This window comes from Pithys albifrons, chromosome 20 (assembly GCF_047495875.1).
Source record: "Pithys albifrons albifrons isolate INPA30051 chromosome 20, PitAlb_v1, whole genome shotgun sequence".
Lineage (NCBI taxonomy): Eukaryota > Metazoa > Chordata > Aves > Passeriformes > Thamnophilidae > Pithys > Pithys albifrons.
The window spans coordinates 3,189,433-3,206,093 of NC_092477.1; the positions used below are offsets into that span (position 1 = coordinate 3,189,433).

The 16,661-nt window shown below is 60.3% G+C and overlaps 2 protein-coding genes across 3 annotated transcripts; both read left to right on the plus strand.

Annotated features, from left to right (window-relative positions):
* Positions 1-1,892: 1,892 nt before the first annotated feature.
* Positions 1,893-5,183, plus strand: POLE3 (DNA polymerase epsilon 3, accessory subunit). Its single transcript, XM_071574252.1, has 5 exons — positions 1,893-1,932; positions 2,318-2,393; positions 3,518-3,603; positions 4,370-4,488; positions 4,968-5,183. The coding sequence occupies exons 2-5, from the start codon at positions 2,328-2,330 to the stop codon at positions 5,126-5,128; spliced, it is 432 nt and encodes a 143-aa protein (XP_071430353.1). The 5' UTR covers positions 1,893-1,932; positions 2,318-2,327; the 3' UTR covers positions 5,129-5,183.
* Positions 5,184-6,910: 1,727 nt separating this feature from the next.
* ALAD (aminolevulinate dehydratase) lies at positions 6,911-16,505 on the plus strand. Of its 2 annotated transcripts, none has more exons than XM_071574198.1 (12): positions 6,911-6,991; positions 10,720-10,909; positions 11,072-11,122; positions 11,798-11,894; positions 12,244-12,379; positions 12,800-12,883; positions 14,387-14,475; positions 14,638-14,693; positions 15,344-15,431; positions 16,008-16,094; positions 16,201-16,330; positions 16,415-16,505. In XM_071574198.1, exons 1-12 carry the CDS (start codon positions 6,934-6,936, stop codon positions 16,489-16,491), a joined length of 1,143 nt encoding a protein of 380 aa, XP_071430299.1. In that variant the 5' UTR covers positions 6,911-6,933; the 3' UTR covers positions 16,492-16,505. The 2 variants fall into 2 exon arrangements, with proteins under 2 accessions (XP_071430299.1, XP_071430298.1); XM_071574197.1 differs by having other exon boundaries at positions 6,933-6,991; positions 10,717-10,909.
* Positions 16,506-16,661: the final 156 nt, after the last annotated feature.

Consider the following 16,661-nt stretch of genomic DNA (forward strand, 5'->3'; position numbering starts at 1 on the left):
CTCACCCCCTCTGTGCCCTCACACCCCCTCTGTGCCCTCACACCCCCTCTGTGCCCTCACACCCTCTGTGCCCTCACACCCCCTCTGTGCCCTCACCCCCTCTGTGCCCTCACACCCCCTGTGCCCTCACCCCCTCTGTGCCCTCACCCCCTCTGTGCCCTCACCCCCTCTGTGCCCTCACACCCCCTCTGTGCCCTCACACTCCCTGTGCCCTCACCCCCTCTGTGCCCTCACCCCCTCTGTGCCCTCACACCCTCTGTGCCCTCACACTCCCTGTGCCCTCACCCACTCTGTGCCCTCACCCCCTCTGTGCCCTCACCCCCCCTGTGCCCTCACCCCCTCTGTGCCCTCACCCCCTCTGTGCCCTCACACAGCACCATGGGGAGAAGCCAGAAACCAAAGTGGGGAAAGCCAGCTGCCCCCACAGGCACTGACCCTCTGCCCAACCTCCCCCCACAGGTGCCAACCCTGTGCCCCAGGGCTCCATCGACCTGCTGCCCTCCCTGGGCTCTCCCCCTCTGACCTTGGGGCTCCCATCAGCTTTCGCCCTCCAGGCTCTCCCATTCTACCCTCACTCCTGCTCCCAAACCCAACAGCCCCCATGGACTCCCAGTCACTGCAGTGTAGTGCAACACCTGCTCCTACACCTACACCTGCCCCTACACCTGCCCCTGCCCCTACACTTACACCTGCCCCTGCCCCTACACTTACACCTGCCCCTACACCTACACCTGCCCCTACACCTACACCTGCCCCTACACCTTGCCCTGCCCCTACACCTGCCCCTACACCTACACCTGCCCCTACACCTACACCTGCCCCTACACCTTGCCCTGCCCCTATACCTGCCCCTGCCCCTACACCTGCCCCTGCCCCTACACTTACACCTGCCCCTACACCTACACCTGCCCATACACTTACACCTGCCCCATCCTTATTTCCTATTCCCCATCCCATCCCTTCCCCTTATGCCCTATCCCTAGTCTTATTCCCTTCCTCTTCCACATCTCCTATCCCTATCCTGCCCCTGTCCTTATCCCTGCCCCTATTTCTGCCCCATCCCTACCCCTATCCTTACGCCTGCCCCTATCCCTATCCCCGTCCTTGCTCCTGCCCCGGCCCCTATCCCTGTCCCTGTCCCTGCCCCTATCCCTGTCTCTATCCATATCCCCATCGCATCCCTGCCTCTGTCCCCATCCCTACCCCCATCCCTATGCCTGTCCCTGCCACTGCTCCTATACCTGTCCCTATCCCTGCTTCTATCCCTACCCCTACTCCTGTCTCTGCCCCTATCCCTACCCGTATCCCCATCCCCATCCCTGTCCCTATCCCTACTCTGACCCCTATAGCTGTCCCATCAGTGTCCCTACCCCTATTTCTATCCCCATTCCTATCCCTACCCCTACCCCTGTCCCTACCCCATCCCCATCCCCATCCCAACCCCATCCCCATCCCATCCCCATCCCCATCCCCTTCTCCATCCCCATCCCATCCCCATCCCCTTCTCCATTCCCTTCTCCATCCCCATCCCCATCTCCATCCCCATCCCATCCCCATCCCCATCCCCATCCCCATCTCCATCCCCATCCCCATCTCCATCTCCATCCCCATCCCATCCCCATCCCCATCCCCATCTCCATCCCCATCCCCATCTCCATCTCCATCCCCATCCCATCCCCATCCCCTTCTCCATCCCCTTCTCCATCCCCTTCTCCATCCCCTTCTCCATCCCCATCCCCATCCCATCCCCATCTCCGCCCTCTCCGCCTCTCCCCGCCCGCTTCGCCGTTCCCGCTTCGCCGTTCCCGCTTCGCCGTTCCCGCTTCGCCGTTCCCGCTTCGCCGTTCCCGCTTCGCCGTTCCCGGTGGGCGGGGCGGGCAGTGCGCGGGGCGCGCCGGGAGCGGGCGGGGCGGCGGCGGAGCGCGGGCTGCGGTACGGCCGGGCCGGAGCGGGGAGCGGGGCCGGGCCGTGTCCCCCGGGGATCGCCCCCTGTCCCTCGGGGATCGTCCCGTGTCCCGCCGGGATCGCCCCGTGTCCCGCCGGGATCGCCCCCTGTCCCTCGGGGATCGCCCCGTGTCCCGCCGGGATCGCCCCCTGTCCCGCGGGGATCGCCCCCTGTCCCGCCGGGATCGCCCCCTGTCCCGCCGGGATCGCCCCCTGTCCCGCGGGGATCGCCCCCTGTCCCGCCGGGATCGCCCCCTGTCCCGCGGGGATCGCCCCGTGTCCCTCGGGGATCGCCCCCTGTCCCGCCGGGATCGCCCCCTGTCCCGCCGGGATCGCTCCCGCCGCACCCCCTGACGCCCCGTTTGCCTTGCAGGAGGCCCAGGATGGCGGAGAGACCGGAGGACCTGAACTTGCCCAACGCCGTCATCACCCGCATCATCAAAGAGGCGGTGGGTGCCGGGCCCGCGGCGGGGGGCGGGAACCGGGGGGCTCCCGGCCTTGGGGACCCCCGGCCTTGGGGACCCCATCCCTGGAGACCTCATCCTTGGAGACCCCCTGTCCTTGGACACCCCATCCCTGGAGATCCCCGTCCTTGGAGATCTCCATCCTTGGACACCCTGTCCTTGGACACCCCAGGTCCTTGGACACCCCCGGTCCTTGGAGACCCCCGGTCCTTGGAGACCCTGTCCTTGGAGACCCCCAGTTCTTGGACACCCCATCCCTGGAGACCCCCGTCCTTGGGCACCCCCGTCCTTGGAGACACCTCGTACTTGGACACCCCAGTCCTTCAAGACCCCCGACCTTGGAGATCCCAGCCCCAGGAGGCTCCAGTCCTTGGAGACTCCATCCTTGGATATCCCATCCCTGGAGATCCCCGTCCTTGGAGGCCTCCATCCTTGGACACACTGTCCTTGGACACCCACATGCTTGGACATCCCCAGCCCTTGGAGACTTCCATCCTTGGAGACCCCCATCCTTGGAGACCCCTGCCCTTGGAGACCCCCATCCTTGGAGACCCCTGCCCTTGGACACCCCATCCTTGGAGACCTCCATTCCTGGAGACCCCTGCCCCGTGCTGTGTCCCCCTGAGTGCCATGGGGACCCTCCAGGGTCGGTCCAGCTGTGGTGTCCAGAGGGCTGCTCCAAAGCAGAGCTCAGCAGCAGGGCAGCCCCTGCAGTGGGGCTGTCAGAGTCCCCCAGAAACCCAGAGCAGAAATCAGTGTCTGTATAAAAATCCAGAGTAATTCCCAGTTGTTAATGTAATAGGTTGGTTCTGGAGCTGTGAGGTGTTGCTGAGTGGGTCTGGCAGGGGACTGGTGTGGGGCAGGAGGTGGGAGGCACTGCATGAGTGACCCCAGGGACACCCCCCGACCAGGAGCCACTTCTGCTGAGGTGCCTCTGAGGGGTCACAGTCACTGCAGGTGGCATCGGAGCTCCTGTGACAGCTCCTGAGAGCAGCTCGGATTCCCAGCTCTGCTGAGCCCTCAGAATGCCACAACAGAGCTGGCATGGGAATTATGTGAGTTCAGATCATCTTCTGCAGCTGCTGATGAAAACTGAACTTGTTTTTCAGCTCCCTGATGGAGTCAACATCTCCAAGGAAGCCCGGAGTGCCATATCCCGAGCAGCCAGCGTGTTTGTGCTCTATGCAACGTCCTGGTGAGCAGCTGGGGAGGGTCACTGGGCATCCACCTCTGCTGGCCTGGGCACTCTCTGCCAGGGTCACTGGGCATCCACCTCTGCTGGCCTGGGCACTCTCTGCCAGGGTCACTGGGCATCCACCTCTGCTGGCCTGGGCACTCTCTGCCAGTGTTGTCGGTTTATATAAATAAACCTGCCCTGCCAGGCTGCACAGGTGGGTTTCAACTGCCTGTGACAACCCAGGGAGGGCAGCTGGGCTCAGGACACAGAGATGTCCCCAAAAGGGGGGTCCCAAACTGCCATTAACCTTAGGACATCAACCACGGCCTTCCTGGCAAAGGCAGGAGCACTTGGCTCACTTTTTAGGCTCCTCAGCACGTCCCAAGTGTGAGCCAGCCTGGAGCTGCCACAGAGGACACAGTAGTCACAGTTTTGGGGTGGCTCAGCATATGCTGTGTCACTTCTCTGGTGTGGGGCACTCACAGGGCTGTGTGGAGCTGTCCCAGCCCAGGTTTCCCCATTCTGCTCCTAGAAGAGGTCTGTGCAAGCAGAAATTAATAAAGCACAAACAGCCAGTGTAGACAGAAAGGTCTCAAACCTCCATCAGTAAGTGATTAAAAAAACCCTATGTTTAAAAAACCCTAATGTTTAGGAGATGGCTTTAATTATTTTTTGTTTGTGAGTTTAATAGACAAAACTAAGTCAATGACAGTTCCCAGTTGCCTCTTTTTATTCGTTGTTTTTGACTAGTGCAAATAAGTGTTGGTGCCTTTTTTTTACCCAGTGCAAATAACTTTGCCATGAAGGGGAAGAGGAAAACACTGAATGCTGGTGATGTGCTCTCTGCCATGGAGGAGATGGAGTTCCAGAGGTTCATGGTCCCTCTGAAGGAGTCCCTGGAAGGTACCATCCTTCATTTGTGTTAAGGGAGTCTGAGGAGCAGCGAGTCCAGTTCTCCTCAAACACTGGACAAGCAACACTTACTTGCCTGTCTTGTTTCTCTTCTCTCTGCCCAGCATCCTATACTGCAGTTTGCCTGGGGAATAACTAATGTGCACCTTAATGGGCCTGGGATAACATTATTGCACAGCTGATGAGGATTGAGAAAGTCTCATCTGCCCTCACCCCCTATTATGTTATCCAAGGAAAGCCGTAGGTGCTGCCTGTAAATGTCAACTCCTGCATCCTTTGCAGCAGTTTTCTGCTGAAATTTAACCTGCTTTCCTATGGAGCTGCTCAGCACAGCTCAGCTCGTGGGGTGAGTTGCTGCTCTGAGTTCCCCTGGTGAGCTGGGAGAGCAGGGGGATGTTGGGGCTCAGCCACTGCCCTGTTGGTGCCAGGGAAATGCCAGCCCTGGGGCCTCACTGCGCCCTCTCCTTCAGTTTACAGGCGTGAGCAGAAGGGCAAGAAGGAAGCCAGGAAAGATAAAGACAAGAAGGCAGACTCAGAGGAGCAAGATAAAAGCAGAGAGGAAGACAACGATGATGATGATGAAAGGATGGAGGAGGAAGAGCAGAATGATGAGGAAGAGGTGGACAACTGAGCTCTCTGGCAGGAGCTGGGCTGTGTTCAGAGGGATATAAACACTGTAAACCAACCTTGCTGTGTCCCCTCTTGTTTCCAGTAGAGCTTTGTACTGTCCCTCTGCAGCCTGTCTCTCTTGGGCTTTAATTTATACATAAAGGGCTTGTGCTGAGGCTTTCCTGTGGCAGGGCAGCTCCTCCTGGTGCCTGGGGGGCTTGGTCCCCTCCCTCCTCTGGGCAGGCAATGGCTTTTGGTGCTGGGTTGGCTCTGAAATGGAGGAAAAAAGAACTGGCAGTGCAGAAGCTGATCAGGAGAACAGAACTCTTGAATATCAGGGCCTGAAACCAATAGACAATTAACCCTCTGGGCTGTAGAACTTTGATGGTGATGTCAGGAGGCTTGGAATTGGACATTTCATCTTTGATCCAAGGGACTTGTTTCTCCCCACATGTTTCCTTTCATCCTGGCTGTGCCTTCTGTCCCTGCTGTGCTGTGACAGTCACTCTGTGTCCTTCAGCCTGAGCAGCACTACAGGATGGCCATACAGGGGCCTTGGGTCCACTCACTGACTCACCCAAACCACCCTAAATCCAAAAACTTCACAGCACTGACAATGTAAACTGAACATTCCAAGTGTCTTTAGAGCCCTGAGAGACCAAAAGGACTGACTGAAAATCTGAAGCCAAATGAGGGGCTAAAATGAGTGTCAGGGATGCAAAGAGGTGGCTTTGTGCAGTGCTGGGGGTGTGGCACTGGGGGTCTGGGTGGTCTCTCCTGTCACTCTGAAGAGCTGCAGCTCCTGCAGCAAGTTTAAATGTGGTAGAACAAAGTGGTGGATTGTGGTGCCTTGGGGTTTTTTAATTCTCCCACCCAGGAGGCCCAACCTCAGGCCTCTGGTTTCAAAAAAAAAGGCAAAAAGACTCAGTCCTGCAAGAAAGAAGGGTTGAAATAAGCTGTTTATATCCCTTATGCCTGTGTAGGTTTGTGCTTTCCCACTTAGATTGTTAGTTTGATGCCTTTGCTTTGTCTCTCTGGAAAAGTACCTGTTGGAGGAAGCCCCTTTTGTGGAAAATGCTTTATTTGACTTTTTGAAGACTAATACATCTAATATTGAACTTAACAGATCAGCTGAAGGAAACCTGAGGAAGCTTTTTGGGTACATTTCAGTAAAATCCACGAGTTTTGCTGATGTGCAGTTTTAAAATGGCACTTGTGAGGAATCACAGATTGTTTCCACCAGAGAAACTGCTGCAGAGCCACCCACAAGAGCCTTCCTGCTTTTCTGGCACACAGGATTTCACACACACAAGGCCAACTCCTGAACTGAATCCACACAGATTTCCTGCTGTCTCCTTTCTGCTGGTGTGCAGTCAGCACATGGAAAGCCTGAGCCTGAATGTCTTCCCAACACCTGCCTTTCAGCTCCTTTTCTGGCTTTCTCTTCAGTGCATATCTGGGGTGCATATTCTGGAAGGGAATGATATTTAATAAAAGCCAGATTTGATTTTTGTTTTACAGAAATGGAGTCTCGTGTCAGGCGGTTATAAAATGAGCACGTTGTGGTTGCATAAGTGGGATCAGAGGGAGCAGCCCCCCAAAACCCTGTTCCAGCGCTCCCAGCACCCCGAACCCGGCTCCAGGTCCTCCCACAGCGCCCTAAAACAGGACTGCATGGTCTCCTTCCCCCTGCCCGACCCCCTCAAACCCCCCAAACCCCGACCCTCCTCCCCCGGGCCGCCCCCGCCCTTTTCCCGCGCTCCGCCGCGCGAGATTTCCCGCCACCCCTCCCGTGGGGCGGGGATATGCTAATGAGGGGGCGTGGCCATGCAGATCGCGGGGACTCCTGGGCTCGGTGGCGCGGCCGGAGCGGGAGCGGCGGGTGGTGAGTGCCGGGATCGGACCGGGATTGGGGACCGGGACCGGGACCGAGATCGGGATCGGGATCCGGGATCCGGGATCCGGGCATTGGGACTGTCGCTGCGGCTGCCCGGAGGCCGGGCTGGCTCCGGGGACAGAGCCCGGCCAGGCAAGGAGGCAGCGCCTGGGTCAGGCAGGAAGGACAGCCGTGGGTAACGCAGCAAGGACAGCCCAGAGTTTGCCCGAGTTTGGGCCGGGTTTGGGCCGGGTTTTGCCCGGTAGCCGTGGCAACCGCGGGGCAAGCGCCGAGCAGGATGAGATGCTGCGAGCTGACATGGGAACTGAGCGCTGGCCTGTCCTGGGGTGCAGTTACAGACCCCTGAGCGCCCCCGTGTCCGTCCTGGGGCAGGAACCCCGCCGGAAGAGCTTGACCTTCTTTAGTGACTCTTAGTTAACCCCGTATCATCTTAACATTTGCTACTGACTCTTAATTAACCCTGCAACAGCTTCACCTTTATTAGTGGCTGTTAATTAACCCACAGCTCCGTTGATTCCCTGAGGAGCTTCCCTTTCCTGGAACACCGCAGTCTGTCCCTTCTCCTGCCTGGGATTTTGGGAGCTTGCATATCCCAGGCATTTAGCTAAGTAGTTCTGTGGCAAAGGGTGAGGCCACACGTGCTTCTGTGCCCTAAAAAACATCTCCCGTCTCGTGTTGGGACTGAACAGACTCGCTCGGGTCTGGCTTTAGTGGGAGTAGATCGGGTCCGGCTTTGGTGGGAGTAGATCGGGTCCGGCTTTGGTGGGAGTAGAGTCGGGTCTGGCTTTGGTGGGAGCAGGGTCGGGTCTGGCTTTGGTGGGAGCAGGGTCGGGTCTGGCTTTGGTGGGAGTAGAGTCGGGTCTGGCTTTGGTGGGAGCAGGGTCGGGTCTGGCTTTGGTGGGAGTAGAGTCGGGTCTGGCTTTGGTGGGAGCGGGCTCGGGTCTGGCTTTGGTGGGAGCGGGCTCGGGTCTGGCTTTGGTGGGAGCAGGGTCGGGTCTGGCTTTGGTGGGAGCGGGCTCGGGTCTGGCTTTGGTGGGAGCAGGGTCGGGTCTGGCTTTGGTGGGAGCGGGCTCGGGTCTGGCTTTGGTGGGAGCAGGGTCGGGTCTGGCTTTGGTGGGAGCGGGCTCGGGTCTGGCTTTGGTGGGAGCAGGGTCGGGTCTGGCTTTGGTGGGAGCGGGCTCAGGTCTGGCTTTAGTGGGAGCGGGCTCGGGTCTGGCTTTGGTGGGAGCAGGTCGGGTCTGGCTTTAGTGGGAGCAGTTAGGTCTGGCTTTGGTGGGAGCAGGTCGGGTCTGGCTCCAGCGCACGCCGCGGGCTGGGGCTGGTCCCAGGGTGCAGGAGCAAAGGTGAAGCCGCTCCGCTGTGCAGAGGCAGCTGCGGGGCTGTGCCTGCCCTGCCACGGCTGCGGCTCCGCTGGGCACGGCTTGGGAAAGGCAGGTTTGGGCTTTAAACTGGGGAGAAAGGCACGTGTGCTGTGCCGGGAGCCCCGAGGGGGGACAGCCCAGCCCGGGGGGAGCGTGTGCTGCAATGGCCCCCGTTCCTGCAGCCCTTGCTCCGTGCCCTGCCCATCGGGCTCCCTGGCTGTGCCACCCCGGTGCCCTGCACAGGCAGCAGCTCCTGCTGCTCATGGGGCTGGTGAGGAGGACCCTGCTGAGCCTCTGCCCCACCAGGGCCCACCCGACCCGGCTCTTATCTCCTCGCTGCAATCCCACCACGTGCCCATCTCCGTGCCCGGAGAGGGCAGTTTCTGGGGCTGTGGCCTCTATCTGTCCCATCCAGTCAGGTGCCTCTGGTCCCACCCGGCCCCCCTCCCCTTCCTCCGCTGGGATTAACTGTTTAGAGCATTTTTTGGATTCTCGAGGTGGGGTTTGTTCACTGAGCCCATTGTTTGCTGCCTGCCTGGAGCCCTGCCTGGAGCCCTGCCTGCTCCTGGCACCGTGCAGAGCTGCCAGCTCCGGGTCACCCCAGGGCTGGCCCTTTCCCTGGAGTGAGACTGGAGCGGCAGCTTTCCAAGGGCTAAATATGCTTTGCCAAGTGATGCCAGGGCACTGCCAGCATGCCTGTCAGCTGCTCTGCTTCCCCCACAAGCACCACCTGATTTTTTATCCAGTGTTTTTATCTGTGTAGCTGGGAGGGGCCTTTCCCCATCGCCAAGCAGCAGCAATTCCTCGGGGTACAAAAGGCTCAGTTCCAGCCCTGGACAATGCAATACCCCCGTGTTCCAAGTGCCCTGTGCACGAGGATGCTCTGACACAGACTGAGTTTGGCTCAGAATATCTGAAGAGTCTGGAGTGTGTAAAATAGCTGAACACCTCAGATTAAAGGTTTTCCAGAAGAACTGAGCCATCTCCTGCACAGCTCCATTGCTGACTGGTGTCGTGGGTGCCAGTGCAGAACTTTCTCCTGGGATGGTCTGAGCTGTGCCTGAGCTGTGCCTGAGCTGTGCCTGAGCTGTGCCTGTTCTTCAGAGAGAGCTGGGTACAGACAGGAGGGTGGTGAGGTTTGTTGCCTGGGGAATCCCTCTTGGAATGGAACTGGAGACCTCAGGGCTGCTCCCCTGAGATGGGTCCCATCCTCCCATCCCACTCTGTCTCCCTAGGGAAGCCCTGCCCTGCCCTGCCCAGGGGTACTCCCAGGAATCCACTTGCTCTTTCAGAGCCTGTCTCAGCTCTCCTACCCACCTCCCTCCAGTTCCAGCTCCCCAAATCCACACTCTCCAGCAGGATCTTTGCTTTGTCTCCCAGCAGGGGCTGTTTGGGAGATGTGGCCCTGTGTGTGCAGCCATAAGTCCTTGAAGCTGCTCTGCACAAACAGGCTCTTGTTGGGGTTGTGCAGCTGCTCCTTTCTGTGCTGCAGCCAAAAGCCCCGTCCCAGGAGAGCCACCTTCCCACGGCCCCTTCCATCATTCACCAGCAGCTCAGTGCTGAGAATTTAGTGCTAATGGGAATGTGATCCTAATGGTTTAATGACAGAGTTAGTACTTAATCTGATGGAGAAGAAAGTATTGCTGCAGAACTTTCCACCATGACGTAGCTAATGATTGATTTGTGTGTGTTCAGGACATGCTCTTTGCTACATCAGAAATCAGTTCTGCCCAACTCCCCAGTTTTCTTTACCCAGCAGTCAGTGGCCACTGGAGTTGTGTGACTGTGGAGTTTAGAGCCCTGCTATCCTTTGGATGATCCTGCTGCTCTCTCATCCAGTGCCCTCACCCTCTGTAACTGGCCTTCACACTGTGCCCATAAATGTGCTGTGCCACATGGAATCATGGAATGGTTTGGGTTGGAAGGGACCTCAAGGATCAGAGTTCCAGCACAGAGCAGCTCTTTATTCCTCTGCACTCAAAAGCTTTATCACAGAGTTTATCAGTACTAAGCAAGAGTAAAAATGAACAAAGAATGACCCTTTTGGTGCTCAGGCAGAGGAGCCTTTGGAGGGTGAACGTGGGTCTGCTGTGGGAAGAGCTGGTGGCTGGAAATGGGGGGGTCTCATACACAGAACTGGGGGGGTTGCAGGGAGGAGTCATTGTCATCCCTGTGTATGGGAAGGGCTGTGCAGTGACTGGTGCTGGGGGTCCTGCAGCACCCCCCAGGCACGGGGCAGTGCCAGGGGAGGTGGGATGGAGCTGCCTGAGCTCATGTTCCCAGCATGGGACAGGGACAGTCCTGCAGTGGCTGCCTGGATCTCACCCCCTCCCTTCTCACCTATCCCAACAGCAGCAGTTTTCCAGGACCCTGCTGGGTTCTCCTGGTGTTCCAGAGCCTCCCTGCCCGGCCTGGCACAGCCCACCCCCACCATGCAGGCAGAGTCCATCCTGCACAGCGGGTACTTCCACCCGGTGCTGCGCTCCTGGCAGTGCACGGCCACCACCTTCGACGCCTCCAACCTCATCTACCCCATCTTTGTCACGTGAGTGAGCCCTGGCTCTCTGGGTTGGGCTGGACATGGCTCAGTGGCAGAGCCCTGCAGCCCCCTGGACTCTTAAATAAGTTCAGAGTCGCTGGGGACAAGCCTGGGAGGGGGGTTTCTTTCTCACAAGTCTCACATCTCTGTCCCCTCCCACTCCCACAGTGACAGCCCTGATGCCGTGGAGCAGATCCCAAGCCTGCCTGGACAAGCCAGGTACAAATCCAGCCCCCCCTGGGCCATGTGCTGGTTGCTTCTGGGGTTTATGGCATGAGATGAGCATGAGCCAGGGGTGATGCTTCCAACTCTCTGGGCCCTGCCCTGGGGATTCCCTGGCAAGATGGGAATATTCGTCCCTTAAGGAAATGGAGGGAATCATGCTGGGAATGCTGGAGAAGTCCCAGTGCTGGGAGGGCAGCACCAGGGTCTCACAGTGTCCCAGAGCACTCACACCTTGTGTGGGCTGGGCACACAGGGAAGCTGGGAGCAACTGGGGTCTCCAGCAGCAGCCACAAAACCTGTGCAAGGATGTGGGGCTCTGGTCCTGCACTGGATCCTGCTGGACTGGCAGCTCCTGCTCCAGCTGTGCCACATTAGCAGGGCTGTGGCAGAGAGGCCCATGGGGGTGGGCTGGTTGGGGGTGGGCTGGGTGTGCAACGGGGAGGCCAAGATAAGGGATCCAAGGGCAGGGCACACTCATCCTCTCGGAGCAGTGTCCATGCCAGGCAGATAATGCTCCTGTGGCCCCAGATAAGAGCCCAGATTGTTCCTCCCAGTGTTCAGGCAACACCTCCCCTTACCTCCAGCTGCTGCTTGGTGATGCTGGATTGCTCCCAGAGCAGCATTCCAGGCCAGGTGTGGGTGCCTGGCAGCTCCCTTCCCTTTGCTCAGGTATGGAGTGAACAAGCTTGAGGGGATGCTGCAGCCCCTCGTGGAAGATGGCCTGAAGTGTGTACTCATCTTTGGGGTGCCCAGCAAGGTCCACAAGGTCAGTGCCTGGCAGGGGGGCCTTGGGGGCAGCCACAGGGGGGTGGGAGAGCAGTGTGGGGATATCAAACAGCAGCAGTTCAGGCTGAGCTTACAGCACACTCAGCAGAGCACATGGGGATGGGAGACTGCAGTGACACCCAAAAAGCCCCCAGAGCTCTGCAGGTGGCCCCAAGACCTGCACTCACTGCCCAGAAGTGTTTCTCCATCACCTTTTTCCCCGTGTTGGTGGTCACACCATCCTGCCTTAGAGGGTCCCACAGTTCAGGAGGTGTTTCCTGGGCAGAGCTGCTGCCACAGAGGAGCTGGGGGAAGCACTGACTGTGTGTGCTGAGTTGCTGTTCCCACAGGATGAGAGGGGCTCTGCTGCTGATGCCGAGGGCACACCTGCCATCCAGGCCATCAGGAGGATCCGCTCCAGCTTCCCAGAGCTGCTCATTGCCTGTGATGTTTGCCTGTGCCCCTACACCTCCCACGGGCACTGTGGTGAGCACAGGCCTGGGCTGCGCTCCAGGGGTTTTCCTGGCTCTGGGAGTCTCCAGGGATTTGCCACTCTGTGCTAAGGGGCTCCATGTGCTGGTGGTGGGGTCTGGTCAGCTCCTTCCCCAAGACTTAGCTTCCTACATTGGTGTAGTTGAGCCTGGGAGGCCTCTCCTGGGGTTTGCCAGCAGGCTGGTTAAGGCTCTCACTGTGGCCATCTGAGTCTGCCTGAGCACCCCTCTGTGTCCCCACCTCTGTCCTCCCTTCCCTGGAGCACCCAAACCTCCAGTCCTGGAGGGCTCCTTGTCCTTACACACCTGCCTTAACACATTCCTCGTGCTGCTCAGCACCTCCATAGCTTGTCCCCAGAGCCACCCTCCCAGCTGGGCACCGAGGGCCCTGGTGTAACCCCAGCTCTGTCCCCAGGCATCCTGCGTGAGGATGGCACCATCCAGAATGAGCTCAGCTGCCAGCGGCTGGCAGAGGTGGCACTGGCCTACGCCAAAGCAGGTGGGGACCCCAGGCAGTGACACCCCAGGTAGACTCTATGCTTGCCTTTTCCTCACTTTGAGCAGACCCAAAAGCAGACTGGGTCTGGCTGGACCAGGAGTGCTCCCCTGCCCTCCCTGTGCTGGTCCCAGCAGTGCCCCTGGCACTGGAGCCTTTTGGCAGAGACAAAGCCTCGGGTGCTTCCCTGCATCCCTGTCACTCCTTGCAATCCCTGCCCTTCCCTGCATCCCTGCCCATCCCTGCCACTTCCCTGCATCCCTGCCCATCCCTGCCACTTCCCTGCATCCCTGCCCATCCCTGCCACTTCCCTGCATCCCTGTCACTCCTTGCAATCCCTGCCCTTCCCTGCATCCCTGCCCATCCCTGCCACTTCCCTGCATCCCTGTCACTCCTTGCAATCTCTGCCCTTCCCTGCCCATCCCTGCCACATCCCTGCCCATCCCTGCCACATCCCTGCCACATCCCGCCCATCCCTGCCACATCCCTGCCCATCCCTGCCACATCCCTGCCACATCCCTGCTACATCCCTGCCCATCCCTGCTACATCCCTGCCCATCCCTGCTACATCCCTGCTACATCCCTGCCACATCCCTGCCACTTCCCGCCCATCCCTGCCACTTCCCGCCCATCCCTGCCACATCCCTGCCCATCCCTGCCCATCCCTGCCACATCCCTGCCCGTCCCTGCCACTTCCCTGCCACTTCCCTGCCCGTCCCTGCCACATCCCTGCCCATCCCTGCCCATCCCTGCCACATCCCTGCCCATCCCTGCCACATCCCTGCCCATCCCTGCCACTTCCCGCCCATCCCTGCCACATCCCTGCCACATCCCTGCCACATCCCTGCCCATCCCTGCCACTTCCCTGCCACTTCCCTGCATCCCTGTCACTCCTTGCAATCCCTGCCCATCCCTGCCACTTCTCGCCCATCCCTGCCACTTCCCGCCCATCCCTGCCACATCCCTGCCACATCCTTGCCCATCCCTGCCACTTCCCTGCCCATCCCTGCCACATCCCTGCCCATCCCTGCTACATCCCTGCCACATCCCTGCCCATCCCTGCCACTTCCCTGCCCATCCCTGCCACATCCCTGCCCATCCCTGCCCATCCCTGCTACATCCCTGCTACATCCCTGCCACATCCCTGCCCATCCCTGCCACATCCCTGCCCATCCCTGCCACATCCCTGCCACTTCCCGCCCATCCCTGCCCATCCCTGCTACATCCCTGCCACATCCCTGCCCATCCCTGCCACATCCCTGCCCATCCCTGCCACATCCCTGCCACTTCCCGCCCATCCCTGCCACTTCCCGCCCATCCCTGCCACTTCCTGCCCATCCCTGCCACTTCCCGCCCATCCCTGCCACATCCCTGCCACATCCCTGCCACTTCCCTGCCACTTCCCTGCATCCCTGTCACTCCTTGCAATCCCTGCCCATCCCTGCCACTTCCCTGCCCATCCCTGCCCTTCCCTGCCTCGCCCTTTATCCCTGCCCTTCCCTACAGGCTGCCACATCGTGGCCCCCTCGGACATGATGGACGGGCGCATTGGGGCCATAAAGCAGGCGCTGATCTCCAACGACCTGGGTAACAAGGTGAGCTGGGCACTCACCTGCATGTGCCAGGGGCAGGAGCCACAGCCACGGGGAGGCTGCAGCACCACAGGAATGCCCGTGGGAACAGCAAGGGGAAGGATAAAACAGCCTGGGAAGGAATCCCTGTGGATGTGGCACCCTCAGCCCTGCTCTGCTCCGCAGGTCTCGGTGATGAGCTACAGTGCCAAGTTTGCTTCGTGCTTCTATGGCCCCTTCAGGTGGGTCTGTCCCTCAGCCAGGTGTGCCCAACTGGTGCCAGGCTGGCTGGGAGTGTGTTCCTGGATACTTATTTGGGGAAGGGGCTTGGCCAGAGCCTGGGCTGCAGCTGGGGCCACAGTGGACACTTTGCAGAACCTTCCTCCTACTTCTCCATGCAATGAGACAAATGTTCCTTGCCTAGGAGGGGGTGGCTGGTGGGAAGGTCACCTGGGCACTTGTTATGGGTGCTGCTGGCAAGGCAGGCAGAGACAGAGCTGCCTGCAAATTCAGCAGCAGTGAGGAGTCACAGGAGCCAGTGCTGCCCCAAAGGGTGGCTGCAGGGACAAGCTTCAGCCTAGTCAGCTGTTAGCTGCTGTCCCAAGAACAGCCTGACCCTGGCAGGGTATACCTGAGGAACGTGCCTTGGAAAAGAGGTGATTTCACCCAGACTGGGCACGGGGAGGGCAGTGGGTGTTGAAACAGCTCTCAGGGCCAGCCTGGGCCTGCAGGACCTCCCAGAGTGATCCTGGGGGTGCTGAGGTGGCTCAGGAGTGTCTCATTGTCCTGGCTCAGTGGCACAGACACTTGTGCTGGTCAGTCCTCGGTGTCTGGAGCTGTCTGAGGTGGGAGATGGGGGTGCTCACCCCTGCCCTGCCCTGTCCCCGTGCAGGGACGCGGCGCTGTCCAAGCCTGCCTTTGGTGACCGCCGGTGTTACCAACTGCCCCCGGGCGCGCGGGGACTGGCCATGCGCGCCGTGGTGAGTGTGGGGGGCACACGTGGGGGCACACGTGGGGGCATGGCTGCAGGGCTGGGCACCCTTGTAGAGAGGGGCCCGGGGATCGCCCCAGCAGGGATTGGGACAGCAAGGAGTCAGAAGGGGGTGGGAGGCACAGCAGCCAAAAGGGACACGGGTCTTCCCTTTCCATAAACTAAAGAAATAGGAGGTCCATCAGTGTTAGAGCTGGCCCGAGTGTGGGTCTGAGGGCTGGGCACTGGGACCTGGGGGTTTTTAAGATGAGACTGGATGTGGCACTCAGTGCCATGATCTAGTTATCACCGTGGGGTTGGATCAAGGGTTGGACTTGATGATCTCAGAGGTCTCTTCCAACCCAAGTGATTCCGTGACCTGTGGAGTTGGTGTCCCCATACTGGGGCACTGGGACACCAGTGTCCCCCCAGCACTGTGTCTGGGTGGACAGTGTCAGCACTCCCTGTGGCCAGGGAGGGCTCAGCAGCAGCTCCTTGGGAAACCAACCCCCTGGTCCAAACTCCTGGGCAAAACCAGTCCGCGCCTTGTTGCAAACGCTTTCCCTGTGCCGCGTTCCCGTGGCAGGACCGGGACGTGCGGGAGGGCGCGGACGTGCTGATGGTGAAGCCCGGGATGCCCTACCTGGACCTCGTGCGGGACGTCAAGGCTCGGGTGAGCCCCGCGTGGCGGGGAGGGCACCGGGAGGGCACGGCAGGGGCCGGGTGTGCCGTGCGGGGTGTGCGGGCTCCTGCGGGCAGCGCTGACGGTGTCCCCGCAGCACCCCACGCACCCGCTGGCCGTGTACCACGTGTCGGGGGAGTTCGCCATGCTGTGGCACGGGGCGCAGGCGGGCGCCTTCGGCCTGGAGCCGGCGGTGCGGGAGGCGATGGCGGCATTCCGGCGAGCAGGTGAGGCGGTGCCGCTGCGGGGGGGACCCCCCAGTGTCCCCCGAGTGTCCCCCGGGGGGGCTACAGCGTCTCGTCTCTCCGCAGGGGCCGATATCGTCATCACTTACTTCGCGCCGCAGCTGCTGCGGTGGCTGCGGGAGGAGGCGGCGGGACGAGCCTGAGCGCGGGGGGCGGGATGCCGGGATGGGGCGGGAATACCGGGATGGGGCGGGAGCTCGGATGGGCGGGATGCCGGGATGGACGGGAGTACCGGGATGGGGCGGGATTTCCGGGGGGCGGTGCCGGAGGGCCCCGGGACAGCGCGTACCCCGGCCCGGTGAGCCCCGGCCCC

Bases quoted from the DNA above. Each gene is read 5' to 3' on its own strand.
- POLE3 (XM_071574252.1), top strand. From the start codon at position 2,328: ATGGCGGAGAGACCGGAGGACCTGAACTTGCCCAACGCCGTCATCACC. The intron at 2,394-3,517 runs GTGGGTGCCGGG...CTTGTTTTTCAG, and splicing joins CCCGCATCATCAAAGAGGCG to CTCCCTGATGGAGTCAACAT. The intron at 3,604-4,369 runs GTGAGCAGCTGG...TTTTTTACCCAG, and splicing joins GTGCTCTATGCAACGTCCTG to TGCAAATAACTTTGCCATGA.
- ALAD (XM_071574197.1), top strand. From the start codon at position 6,934: ATGCAGATCGCGGGGACTCCTGGGCTCGGTGGCGCGGCCGGAGCGGGA. The intron at 6,992-10,716 runs GTGAGTGCCGGG...CTATCCCAACAG, and splicing joins CGGAGCGGGAGCGGCGGGTG to CAGCAGTTTTCCAGGACCCT. The intron at 14,694-15,343 runs GTGGGTCTGTCC...GTCCCCGTGCAG, and splicing joins TGCTTCTATGGCCCCTTCAG to GGACGCGGCGCTGTCCAAGC.